The sequence below is a fragment of the Rhinichthys klamathensis genome, unplaced genomic scaffold (assembly GCF_029890125.1).
Source record: "Rhinichthys klamathensis goyatoka isolate OS25496 unplaced genomic scaffold, OSU_Roscu_1.1 h1tg000109l_1, whole genome shotgun sequence".
Taxonomy (NCBI): domain Eukaryota; kingdom Metazoa; phylum Chordata; class Actinopteri; order Cypriniformes; family Leuciscidae; genus Rhinichthys; species Rhinichthys klamathensis.
Genome location: NW_026606647.1, coordinates 4059902 through 4074447, shown reverse-complemented (window position 1 = coordinate 4074447; position 14546 = coordinate 4059902). Strand labels below are relative to the sequence as shown.

The following is a 14546-nucleotide window of genomic DNA, read 5'->3' as shown; positions in this document are numbered from 1 at the left end:
TTGGGCGAACTATCCCTTTAACAGCATTTATTAATCAAAGTTAATATAATCAATGTTAATTTATATGTAAACAAACTCATTTTTAACATTTCAAGTTGCATAAATGAACACAAGTTAATGTATTATGAATGAACATGAATTAAAGGAGAACTCCGGCGCAAAATGAACCTTTGGTCTAATTACACATTGTTACCTAGTCAACCGTTATCTGAGATTTGTTTTCATGATTATCGAATGTAAATAGTTTTCATCTCTAAAAACAGTTTAGCCTATAAAGCTAGTATAACGCCAGTATATTCGGCATAGTGTAATGACAAATAAAAATCGCTTGTTAATACCACTAACAAGGCTCAAAATAGCCCCACACTAGCACGGTAGCATAATGAGGGTCCCTACCTTCAAACCGAAGCATTGAGAACTTTGTCAGTGTCCAGACAGTTTAATAAGAGATATTTTATACATACAGTCAACTTCGCGTATACAGGCAGAAGCCATCTTTGAAATACAGTCTCTACCAGTCGATCTACGAACGCTGATCCAAGCCTGCTGTTTGCGCTCACCTTATCACAACTTATAGCTCGTTCACATCTCACCAGCGCACTTGGATCGGCGTTCGTAGATCAACTGGTAGAGACTGTTTTTCAAAGATGGCTTCTGCCTGTATACGCGAAGTTGACTGTATGTATAAAATATCTTCTTATTAAACTGTCTGGACACTGACAAAGTTCTCAATGCTTCGGTTTGAAGGTAGGGACCCTCATTATGCTACCGTGCTAGTGTGGGGCTATTTTGAGCCTTGTTAGTGGTATTAACAAGCGTTTTTTATTTGTCATTACACTATGCCCAATATACTAGCGTTATACTAGCTTTATAGGCTAAACTGTTTTTAGAGATAAAACTATTTACATTCGATAATCATGAAAACAAATCTCAGATAACGGTTGACTAGGTAACAATGTGTAATTAGACCAAAGGTTCATTTTGCGCCGGAGTTCTCCTTTAACAATGAACATCCGTATATGTATAAACTGACATTAACCTAGATTAATAAAGGCTGAAAAAACTGTTGTTCATTGTTATTTCAATGATGAAATCATTTGAAACATTTGTGTACGGTGTTACTGATAACTGTTTTGATTGTGGGTATTATTCTGACACTTCATCTTATTATTAAATGGATAGTTCACTCAAAAATAAATAAATAAATAAAATCTCTCATTATCTACTTACCCTCATGTTGCTCCAAACCTGTATGATTTTTTGGAAACACTTTATTTTATAGTGCCCTTGTTACACATAGTTACTATAGTTATAACTATAAATGATGCATAATTTCATGCAACTAACCCTAAACAAACCCCAATCCTAACCCTATAGTAAGTACATGTTAATTATTATTACTCAGTACTTAAATGTATAATTACACTGTAACGCGGTCACCTTAACATAAAGTGTAGCCAAAATGTTTTTTGAGCACAACCCAATGTTATTTTTGGGAAAAATGCAGGCTAGACATTCTGCTAAATAACGTTTGTATTCTGTGAGTGGAAAATGTAATGTATATGAAAGTGAATAAAGGATGACAGAATTGTACTTTTCAAATGAACTTACAGGTGTCAAATGTATTGCGATATATCATAGGATGGGTCTGTAGATGCAAGACCTAGACAGAATAATCAAATCTGCAAATGCAAATGTGTCCATAAAGATCCAGAGACACTCACTTTCCTTGATTTCCTTTGGGCGGTGTGTTGCGTTTGCTGTACTTGGCGTAGACATGGATGGCAACTATTTTGCCAACTGGACTGAAGGGTGAGAGTCTATGGAACTTATGATACATTCTATGCATGCACTTTTTAACTAATAAACTGATGCTAATAGACTTTAGGCATTTCAAAATAAAATATAGTCTACTGTATAATATATTAATTTCATATTTAAATAACCTTTCTTTTGTGTGGAAAAATTATGCTATAAAAATCTAGAAATATAAGCAAACATTTGCAATCTACATACTAATTAATATTCCAAATCTTCCAAAATGGTTCTACTCTCTTGCCATTATTGTGCTGATTCAGGGTAGAGCTTAATACTATAACATGCAGTGACAATGAGTTTAGACATGTTGAATGCATTCAAATAATGGGTGACTATAACTAAAGGTTGAATAAACTCCAAAACAAAACCATCAGCGGTCAGTCAAGACCAGATGATGCTCCTGCCATCATTTCTAAGATTTCTCTGCCTGATGGCTTCTCCTCCAGTGGAAGGCACTATAGATGGCTCTGAAAGCTCCGCTTACATGAAAGCCGGTCTGGTTTTGACTGATGGCTAGATGACAGGTTTCCATTCATGTGAATGATCTACCAGGATTGTAAGAGACACCAAAAGTCAGAGGGTCACATGCTATGCAAGGCATTTTTTCTCACGCTGACTTGGCCTAAGGATTTGTTCGCACCTTGACTTCTTCCAGTTGCTCTCTCACCCATAAAAAGATGAGATTGTATGAGAGGAACGTTGTGAATCTTTTCTTCCCCCTGGTACCTGAAGAACAAAAGGCAAAGATCTCTGCCAGAGAATTGCAACCACTTAAAGAGCTTGTGGAAATATCCTTCCTGACCATATAAAAACAGCCTGGTTTTAAGGGTTTTGATAGATCTGCTGTAGCTTTCGGTTTCTGTAGTCTCATTTTTCATTTTCATCTCTCTTCTGGAGAAGTCCTTGTACTACCACAACTCAACTCTGAAAACCAGTATCCGCTCTTTTTTTACAGTACCTTGAAAGTCCTGGTTCAGTCTATTCTTTGTTTATGCTCTGACAGAACCAAAAGTCAAGTCCTTTGCGTCGTGAGGTGTGTGGGACCGCTAAAGATACAAGTAGCCTACCCAGTAGACAATATTGAACAGTAGGAAAGAGGTGGGAAAAAAGACACGAGAGTATGCATCGAGTTCCAAAATGTCTATATGCAGACGGCCCTTTCGCCACGCTCCATCTTTGCACTCTTCGTAGCAGCAGAAGAAACTCTGGCAGTCTTTTCCATCCAGGCACTCATAAACACAGGCATCATCAAACTCCTGCCAGTACATGGAGTTGTTGAGCGTGATAACTGTGGGAGGAGGACCCACAGCCAGTACTGAGTAGTTCTGTTGGACAAAAACAATATCCTTTTAGAATCTGAAGGGCTATCATTTTGCAATACGCATCCAAAATAAAAAAACCTTGGAGTCATACAGTTGGATGTGTTTTGCATGTCCTGTACACAATATTTCATCCAATCGAACAACAAAACTGTAGTCAAAGTGTATGCGTGTGCATCTAATATATGCCATGAGCAAAACAAATCCTTCAGAGTGGGCTGTCAATCAAAGCATAAGATCATGGTGCCTTCTAAGAGATTCCCACTCACTTGAACTAACAGCGTTCCCTTCAGTGGGCAAGTCAAGTGCAGCATCAGTCTCTCTCACGGGCAGGTACAATGACCTCAAAATCTGAGCATGGTTGTCTAAATTCTTTCTCTAAACCCTTTTAGACCACACAAGGAAAAATCTCCAATAGTATTCTACCACTTATTTCCAGTTATTTGTCTCATTATAGTAACATAACTAGCAAAGCATGGTAATTACAGAACTGAAAGATAATCTATGTAAGATCACCTATAGGGTAATATTTGTTTCGTGTAAAATTGCGATGGTAATTATCCGTGCTTCTCAGCAGAGATAAGATCTAATCAAAATGAGTGATCGGCGAGAGAGTGGGAAAATTTCACCTGCGGAGACCGCCACCGGAGGAACACAATGAATAAAAAGTAAGACGTGCTTGCTCAACCATAATTTAGCATCACATTACACACATAGACAAAGACTAACAACATCAGCCTAATGAAATCATATTTCCATACCATCTTGAGAGATCCCCTATAACAAACACATATGCAGAAAGGGACTTCTGTCTGCATATATTTGATAGTAATAGTACATCGCTATGTTATAAAGGTACAGCAATAATAGATTCTACCTGAAAAGTCATTATTCTGACAAATTGGATGAATATTTAATGTATTTGATAGGGTAAAAGTAATGATCTAATGACTTACCTGACATGTCAATATACTTGGATTGGGAGTGAATACTTCATTAACCGATGTACTGCTTTATACAGTATATATATATATATATATATATATATATATATATATTAGTGCTGTCAAGTTGATTAATCGTTTTTAACATAAAAGTTTGTGTTTATATAATATACTGTATGTGTGTATATACACTCACCTAAAGGATTATTAGGAACACCTGTTCAATTTCTCATTAATGCAATTATCTAATCAACCAGTCACATGGCAGTTGCTTCAATGCATTTAGGGGTGTGGTCCTGGTCAAGACAATCTCCTGAACTCCAAACTGAATGTCAGAATGGGAAAGAAAGGTGATTTAAGTAATTTTGAGCGTGGCATGGTTGTTGGTGCCAGACGGGCCGGTCTGAGTATTTCACAATCTGCTCAGTTACTGGGATTTTCACGCACAACCATTTCTAGGGTTTACAAAGAATGGTGTGAAAAGGGAAAAACATCCAGTATGCGGCAGTCCTGTGGGCGAAAATGCCTTGTTGATGCTAGAGGTCAGAGGAGAATGGGCCGACTGATTCAAGCTGATAGAAGAGCAACTTTGACTGAAATAACCACTCTTTACAGCCGAGGTATGCAGCAAATCATTTGTGAAGCCACAACACGCACAACCTTGAGGTGGATGGGCTACAACAGCAGAAGACCCCACCGGGTACCACTCATCTCCACTACAAATAGGAAAAAGAGGCTACAATTTGCAAGAGCTCACCAAAATTGGACAGTTGAAGACTGGAAAAATGTTGCCTGGTCTGATGAGTCTCGATTTCTGTTGAGACATTCAGATGGTAGAGTCAGAATTTGGCGTAAACAGAATGAGAACATGGATCCATCATGCCTTGTTACCACTGTGCAGGCTGGTAGTGGTGGTGTAATGGTGTGGGGGATGTTTTCTTGGCACACTTTATGCCCCTTAGTGCCAATTGGGCATCGTTTAAATGCCACGGCCTACCTGAGCATTGTTTCTGACCATGTCCATCCCTTTATGGCCACCATGTATCTATCCTCTGATGGCTACTTCCAGCAGGATAATGCACCATGTCACAAAGCTCAAATCATTTCAAATTGGTTTCTTGAACATGACAATGAGTTCACTGTACTAAAATGGCCCCCACAGTCACCAGATCTCAACCCAAAAGAGCATCTTTGGGTTGTGGTGGAACGGCAGCTTCGTGCCCTGGATGTGCATCCCACAAATCTCCATCAACTGCAAGATGCTATCCTATCAATATGGGCCAACATTTCTAAAGAATGCTTTCAGCACCTTGTTGAATCAATGCCACGTAGAATTGGCTTTATGCACAGCTTCACTACTTCCTGAACTTCAGCCAGCCCTTTGTTTCCTGTCTGTCATTATTGGACACACTGATTAATCCAGGTGTGCCTGGGCTCAGTAACAATAATCAGGCACACCTGGATTAATCAGTTTGTCCAATAATGACAGACAGGAAACAAAGGGCTGGCTGAAGTTCAGGAAGTAGTAAAGCTGTGCATAAAGCCTATTAAGGCAGTTCTGAAGGCGAAAGGGGGTCAAACACAGTATTAGTATGGTGTTCCTAATAATCCTTTAGGTGAGTGTATATATATATTATGTTTCTAGAGCACCAAATTAGCATATTAGAATGATTTCTGAAGGATCATGTGACACTGTGACATTGGAGAAATGGCTGCTGAAATTTGGCTTCGCAATCACAGGCATACATGTTTCAAATAGGCCATATTAGAAAATAAAACAGTTATTTTAAATTGTAATAATATTTCACAGAATTATCATATAAATGCAGCATTTAAAAAAAATCTTACTGACCCCACATTTTTGAACAGTGGTGTACATATATTTATCAGTGGCATTCAGTGGTGCTCTGAAATGAGGAGGCAAAGTCTTGTTTGGTTTATATCAAATGTAAATTTGTGTCCCGGTTACACTTAATGTTGCACATTTTCCGGGTTAAATAAACATTACTTTACATTACATAAAAAAAGAAACCAAATTCAATTCTAGTTTGTATTTTTACATTAAAATGAAATTAATGTTCTATTTATCAAAACCAAGTATAAATCTCATCAAGTTAGTGTTAAGTATTTTTACATTTATTCCAAAGTAATAATAAGGCAGTAATAATCTAAACAATATATTTTATTTGTGAACTGATGTTCTTTTTAATAGTCAATCATTTTTGGATCATCAGCCATCAAGCGGTAAACACTGTCTGTCTGTCTGTCACAAAGATGTACCTTTAATTTCCCCAAGCTGATTGCTCACTAAAACCCCCCAGTCATCATGTTTTCAGGCCATTTTTAAGTTTGATTTTGACATGACTGAAAGCGGTGGAATCTAAGTGGGTGAGTTTGTTTACTTATTTTTTAATTAGTCTTCCCAATAACGACATCATTTTGTTAATTCAGACCGATTTGTGAATACGCAAATGCGCACAAAAACAGGCAGAATTTATCGAACGAACCAATAATTTCCAACAATATCCAATCATAGCGCGATGGAGGTATTGCCTCCTCTCATGTGACTTCCACCCATTCATTCTCAATTACCCCCCACCGCACGCTTAAGGGGGTCTGTTAAAACTCAATGGGCTCAAATACCTGAGGGTATGGACAGTGTTACTTTAGAAAAACTAGTGATTTATAATGTCACATTATGTAATGTCACATTATGTAATATTTGCATTGTTTTATTTTTGTAATGTGGATTATTTCCTCCACTTTTTTTGAGTTGGCTCTGCCTCCATTGCCTCTTCGGAGGAAACACCCCTGATATTTATATATAATTAATTATTACTGCTAAACCCTTCAATTGCTACTTCCATATCTCTTGTATCATTTCACTCTCTCTCGTTTCTGACTGTATTAAAAATGGCCCACAAAGATTTCCGTATTCATTTTAACGTACATGGAGGACATGAAACTTTGACAGGTGGCTAGAGCAAGAAAATGAAACAAAGAAAAAAAAAATCCCTTACATATATTGTGTGAACAGGATGCATAGCTTTCTCCTAAAAGAAGAACAGCATGAACTCTTGGTTCGTGCAGAACATGGTACTCACCGATCTTTTTGTCTTTTTGCAGGTTGGTTTGCTAGCACTGTAGGAGTAATAGTTAAGCGTGGCATACTCCATGAGAGCCGCAAAAACAAACAGGAAACAGACAGTGACAAAAAGGTCCATTGCTGTGACGTATGAGACCCTGGGTAGTGATGTCCGTGCCACCGTGCTGAGCGTTGTCATGGTTAATACTGTTGTTATTCCTGCATAATCAGAAGAGGATATTAGATGGAAAAGCTGGTCACAAGGGAAATGCCTGCTAATGAAAAATATGAGCTAAATCATTCTAAAGCGTACGCTGACATGGTTAGCATGAGTAAAATGTAGTTTGATATCTCGGCTGAATACAAAACATTGTTATTTTTTGGCTCTAAGCTAATTATGCAATGCTTTTTCACTGAGCAGAGCTGATTAAGTTCCATCTAAAACTCCATTGCACTGGTTGTTGTTGGACAGGAATAAAAAAAAATTGCTTTGTTCTAGTGAGCTTCCACACTGGCTGCCTATCTAAAATAGAACATCATAAGTGATTGACTTGCTCTACATAGGCAGGTCTTTAAAACAGGCAATATGAAAGAAAAAGAGAAATACTTTTAACCACCACCATAATTCAACACTACCGCAAATTAGTATTCTTTATAAAACAACACTATTATATGCCTTTATTGCTGTTTTTCCTTTCAATTTGACACCTGTCCAGATGCTGAAGTCCTTCTCTTGCATAGGAACAGAGACACCTGCAAATAAAATAAAAAAATCCACCCACACAAACACCAAGAATCTTTGAAGCATTCTTAGCTCCACTCTTGCATGGACATTTAGAGTTGCCTCAGAGAACCAGTGACTGTGCCCCTGTTTTGCAAGGGTTTCTATGGAAACAAGCAAGCTTCTTCTATTTCAGAGAGAATTTTTTCCTCTGCTGTTGTTGGCCACGGTGATTACCTTCACCTGTTAGACTGACTTCTTCTGTTACAGTGGCACTTAGTTAAATGACTGCCTGCCTGAGTCGGAAAAGCCTGTGTATGAAATATGCATTTCAAAATGGCACTCTTTCCTGAACTGCTAAGCTCCATTTTAGCCTCATTAGTTCTCTCATCAGCTTTTGCGGTGGATAAGAATGACATAACAACTGGCTGGACGTTCAAATAACTGTAATGTGGTACTTCCTGGTACCCAGGCTGCTGGTTTGAGCGTTGAAAGAGTTAGTAATGATGTAGACCGGCTGTTAGGGCTGTTCGGTACTTTATATTCTTCCCCTACATCATTTTCCTGTTCCACCCTAACCCCCATTTATTTACAAGTAAATGTTGTATCATTATAAATGTCTTTGTCACTTCTGATCAATTTAATGCATCCTTGCTGAGTAAAATTATAAAAAATCTTCATGACTCCAATCTTTTGACTGGTAGTGTGTATTATTTCTGGTTCTTTTTATTTTATATATTTAATTTGATTGAAATGATAGTCTAATGATAGTTTTCTTGCCAATTATTTTTCCGGGGTAGGTTGCCAGGTCTTTCCCCCCAACCCTACATGGCTTGTGACTCGTGCACACACACGCATTCACACCTACGGACAATTTTTTGTATCTCCAATACATTCTCAGATTAAGTTGCTCATGTCTTCAAAGACTGACTGACCACCCTATACTTGACCCCTCACTATTTTTTATGGGTTCTGTCTTAGTCACATGCTTTTCTAACCTGACGTTTCCACGGCTGTGAGCCCAAGCACTCTCTCTCTCTCTCTCTCTCTCTCCCACATTTTATCTTGGCTGCCTTTCTCTCTGGACTTCATCGATCAACCTGTGCCTGTAAAGCAAATCTCTACTTTTTCTCCTACTCCCTTTCTTTCCACTGAAGGTATAATGACTTCTTTTGTCAGACAGATTAATTGCATTCATCCTTCTTTTTCTTCTCAGAGTATGTTGCCAGTTTATTTCCTTCTTACACACATAGATTGCACAGGGCCTTTTCTTACAGTTAGCTATAGGATCAGTGTAGATACCCAATTAATGTCAGTCTATGATCCCTTTTTTATGACCATCACAGCTCATGCTTGTTAGCTTGAGAATACTCAGTGGGAACACCATCTCAGGCCACACTTATCTGTTGTGTGCTCGAGGTAATCGAACAAGACAGCCTAAGAGTGGCAAGATAATCAAGCTACGTCATGAGACAGATTAAAAGCCTTTCTAAATGATGTTGCAAGATACATGCAGACCTCTCATTGAACAATATGGGGATACTTTAAACATGATCAAGGTCTAATTATTTGATAAATTAAATGAAACAATGAAAAATGAAAAAAGAAAAATTACCTTGACAAAAGTGACATTTACCAGGACAGGACATGGACTTAATCAAAGCAGGAAACTATAAAAGAAATGAGTAAAGCCAACAAAAAACAGATGAAGCGCTGTAATGAAACAAGAATAAATGTGAACAAAAGGACACACTAAAAAGAAAACACATAGATAGTCTTTTTATAAAAACATTTTTATAATGTCTTTCATTCTCATAATATGTCATCTTGGATTGTAAATAAAGCAAAACATTTATCAACCATTCAAAATTTTGTGAATGACTTCTGTATGTCATACACATTGAAGGATAATTTAGGGTATTTACTATAGCATTAAAGTGCCCCTATTATGCATGTTTGAATATTACCTTTTATTTAGTGTGTAATATTGCTGTTTATGAATGTAAAAGGTATGAAAAATTCAAAGAACAACGATAAATGGAGTTATAAGCGGCTTTTTCACTGTCGAGCCGAACAATCTAAGAACGGTAAGGCACAGTTCCAGTTCTATTTCCACTTGAACAATGCCATCAAACTGTTCTCTACCCGGAATTCTCAGCATGGTGAACTGTGCTGAACCGTGCTGGTAGAATGTGTGTAGTGAGTGACGTCACCACTTGTTTATTGCAGGGCTACCAATTTCTCTGTAGCTGGCCAAGCGCATTATTTGAGCAAGTAAACAAGTTAATTTAATAATAAAATTAAAAGAAATCTAATCATCCTACATAACACGGTCAGTATTAACATCTCATACCATCTGTAAACTCTTGCGTTAAGGCCATGACTGACGCATTTGTGTTACATTTACAATGTAACCAAAGCAAAACTAGGAACCTTTAAAATAGAATAATAGGGGCACTTTAAATCTTAAACCTTTGCAGTGTGTACATGGCCAAAGTTACTTTGAAAATACTGTATGTCAAAGTATCTTTAATACTGCTGAGTTTTTTTTTATAAGTTTTTTCCCCCCAAAGAAACAAACATCAAGCCACACATGAATGAATCACACAAGGATCAGGTGCCTGTATTTACTGAATGTACCTAGTGCTGTTCTGGCTGGAGTTGCATCTTTTTTTATCCAAAAGGAGACCCAAGAGAGCACCACAGTAAGTATGCAGGGGATATAGGTCTGAATTGTGAAGTATCCCATTCTTCTGCTTAGGTCAAAATATACAGTCATCACCACATAGTCACCTAAAAGAGAAAAAGATGTTGCCAATGAAACATCTCTAAAAAGAAGAAGAAACCAATGGTGTCTCAAATACATGGTTGTACTTCATGACTAAACTTTATTCATGCAGTCATTAACAAACCAATAACACTTCTGAAATGTGAAGGTCATGTTGCCTTTATCTTTTCTTTGAAAAGCCTTCCTGCCAGTTTTAATTTTTGTATTTTGTAAGAGACTGACCATCCTTGAAAATATCTTAGCTCTGATTTAATTCAAATCTTTCAGAATTTTTCTCCTTTCTTTATTGACATTGTATCTATCATTGTATTGTATCAAGGGTACTTTTAAGTATTCATTTGTTATAGTAGAGACAAATCTAGGGGTGAAGCTAATATGCAAAAACTCTCAATTGAGCAGATTCTTGAGCTATGCTATTAGCGATGCTAATACACAGTATGGTTACTCACTTAAATTTCACAGGCTTTATACTTGGCCTAATCTGAAGTTTTGAAATGTTGGAAAGCTTCTTGCTTCTTTCATGTTGCACTGATATTCAGAATTTTGTCTTTCAGTTAGTATTACTGTTTTGTCTGGCGGCCTAAACAAAACGTTTTACTTTTCTTAGCCTTCAGAAGTGTCAAGTGTTTTTTTTCCCCTTTATACAGTGATAGACAGTTTCTATCCATTTTCACAGGCCAAGAGTAAACACTGAGAGTGTGTAAAATGATAGAAAATAATTTTGTTTTAACAGGCAAAATAGTTTGCAATATGTGAAAAATAGTCTAATTGCTTTTTTTTCTTAACAATATTTGTATTCATGCTGTCCTGCAGTTCTCACTTTGATAATTTGAAAACTGATGGTAACGCTACTGTACTGTATGCAATATTCATTTGTTAATATTATCAGTATCTTAAATAAAAATAAAGCTTGGTGCAATTTTTATCTTACTCTGAAAATAGGAAAAAATACTATATAACTTCAATGTAACATCAGTTTGCCCCAGAAAATGCCATTTTGCATCATCCTTGTATAACACATTTGGTATAGGAATATTAGGATATAAAAAATTGTATTCAGCCATTGACCATGTTCCCACTAAGATTTACTAAGCCCGGAGAAAATCTCATTCAATGATGCCCGTACAGTAGAGCTTTAACTGAAGTGACATTTTAACAGCTTACAATCTTCTGGGGTCCATTAAGATGCAGGAGGTTCACATACTATAACAAAAATTCTATACATTTACTGTCAAGCGAAACAACCTCATATATCATTGGTTGGTCGCTTCTATAGAGCATAAAACCAGCATTAAAACAAATGCAAATGTTTGTCTACCAGAAAATACAACGGTGTGATGAATCCAGGACATAGTTGCTTGAGAAAATAGGTCAACACTAGTTTAGCATAATTTAATAATGTAAATTAAAGGGAGATATTATACTGATCATTTTTATTCATACCGTGTTGGACGAGTATTCTATTTTAATAAATGCTGTTCATTGAACTTTCTATTAATCAAAGAATCATGAAGGAAAATATATCATGTTTCCTGCAAAAAATGCTAAACTGCGCACTGATAATAATAAAACTGTTTCTGAAGATGTGACACAGAAGACTGGAGTAATGATGCTGAAAATTCAGCTTTGCCATCACAAGAATAAATGATAAATATATAACATATATATATTAAACTGTAATTATATTTCACAATATTACAGTTTTCACTGTATTTTTTATCAAATAAATGCAGCCATGGTAAGCATAAGAGACTTTTTAACAAAAAAAAAAAGTGACCCCGAACTTTTGAATGGTAGTTTACATCAGCCTTCGAAAAATTATATTTATCAATAGCCAATAAATAATCATACTTAATTGATTATTATACTTTCATTTGATCAATTGTTTGGATCAGAGTAGAAAATTACCTGCAGTTGTCTTAATTATATCTGTGGTGTTCCTCAGGCCCATGAAGTCAAACTGGTAAAGTCTCCATGACTTCTGATCAGCCGCCTGCACTGAGTTCCTCCTCCACTTGTAAATCATTTCATCTCGTGGGTATCCATCTGTAATTACATAGAGCATAAGCCAGTGACCCCTAGCGCCCCCTTCACTCGTGATGGATGCCTGAGTGCAGCCCAGTGCCAGGCATCCAACTGCAGCATTTGTCTCTAGCCCAGAGCATGCTAATAAAACGCACATCACAGGCACAAGGAAGACAAAGGCAGAGAGAGAGAACAAGTAAATGAGAAGTTTGGTTCGATTATACACAGCATCCATCTTGATGCTGACACCTAACCTTGAGACGTATGCCTCTCGCGTACAACCTGTGGCCCAGAAAAGAGATTTCAAACAGCTGTCTCGGAAACTTTAATCTTAAAAATAATCACTGATGCTGCTCTTGCGTCGATTATCCATGTCTCTTAAGTATTGCTAAGTGTATGGTGTCTCACACTCTTTTTTAAAGTTCAGCCTTAAAAGGGATAGTTCTCTCAAAAATGAAAATTCGGTAATCATTTACTCACTCTCATGTCGTCGCTAACCCGTATGACTTGCTTTCTAAAAAGAGAATTTTTGATTTCAATGTGATAAAACAAAAATATGCATGCCGCCACACTTCCATACAATAGCCATATTTTGGAAAGAAATCCTTATTCACTGAAAAGTTTGGTAAGTGCCTCTACTTGCCTAGTTCATGAGAGAAGATGTGATGTCAGACTTGAATCGGATCTTTTCAATGAATCAGTTTACAGTTCTTAAACTGGTCTGAATTATTTGTTAACAACTCAGTACCGGTTTATGGTAATTGCGTTGCAAAGAGTGACCAGAACAAGTCTTCAAAATTAAATAAGGAAAAAAGAAATTCATACAGGTTGGGAAAAAGACATGAAGTAATGACAGAATTTTCATAACCCTCCCTTCAAGCAGCAAGATTGCTGGTGTTCAAGCTACTTATGTTCCACAATGTCAATAGATAGTTGAAAGAGTTAAAATATCATTATTTGATAAGTGAGTGGATGCACTTCGCCCAGACATTGTGATTAATAAAACAGCATGATTAGATTTCCACACAAATACATATTAATTCTGTTGAACACACAATGACCTATGCTGTTAAATTACAATCAAGCCTAATAGCCATCTGAGGTAATTGTCATTCTCTTAACAGATTAAACACACTAAATATGATTTTTTTTAATAAAATTTTTATTAATTTTGTTTTATTAAAATCTCCTTGGTCTATGCAGAGGGCATTCAAGTAGCAATGAAGATGGTGTTAATCACAATCGGTGGACATTTTACACTACCGAATAATAATCAGACAGATTTGTAAAATATACATTTTTGTATGATGTTGCTGAAATATACAACAGGTCTTAAAGGTATAGTTTACTCAAAATGAAATAATAAAAAAGACATTTTTAAAATATGTTTTCATTTTTTCTGAACTATCCCTTCTGTGCTGAATGCATATGCAGAAGTAATTCAATTCTGAATTAAATGTGCAAATCTAAAGACCTATTTACACTGAGCAATACTACTATTTGTTTTGGGGAGAATACTCCTGGTGTGTCATAAACACCTGCTGGACATTCATTAAATTCACAATTTAACTTTATTAATTGGCACAGAAATAAGCTGAAAAATCTTCATCCTCACTCTAAGTAAATCCCGTTGTGCCATCCCTGTGAACTTTGAGAAATAATTAGTAGTGTATTGTATAGAGTTTAATACTTCTTGGCTCAATCAGCCATAAAGAGGTTGCAAAGGATCAGCAAAAATATTTTCAATTAAAATTCTGTGTACATAATAGTCAAATAGATGCTGCATACAAATGATTTAAGGGGGTACCAGGGGGCCAGAGCTGAAATTGTATTATCATTGTTTGAG

At 36.6% G+C, this 14546-nt stretch overlaps 1 protein-coding gene across 1 annotated transcript in view; it reads right to left on the bottom strand.

Annotated features, from left to right (window-relative positions):
- Nucleotides 1–1477: 1477 nt before the first annotated feature.
- The window catches only part of LOC130087576 (gamma-aminobutyric acid receptor subunit gamma-3), a 167268-nt gene continuing 154199 nt past the window's right edge, over nt 1478–14546 (bottom strand). The window contains exons 6-9 of the mRNA XM_056253956.1: nt 12584–12721; nt 10528–10680; nt 7186–7385; nt 1478–3143 (exon numbers count right to left, since the gene is read on the bottom strand). Coding sequence (XP_056109931.1) covers nt 2865–3143; nt 7186–7385; nt 10528–10680; nt 12584–12721 — 770 coding nt within the window. The 3' untranslated portion in view covers nt 1478–2864. The remainder of the gene's footprint in view (nt 3144–7185; nt 7386–10527; nt 10681–12583; nt 12722–14546) is intronic.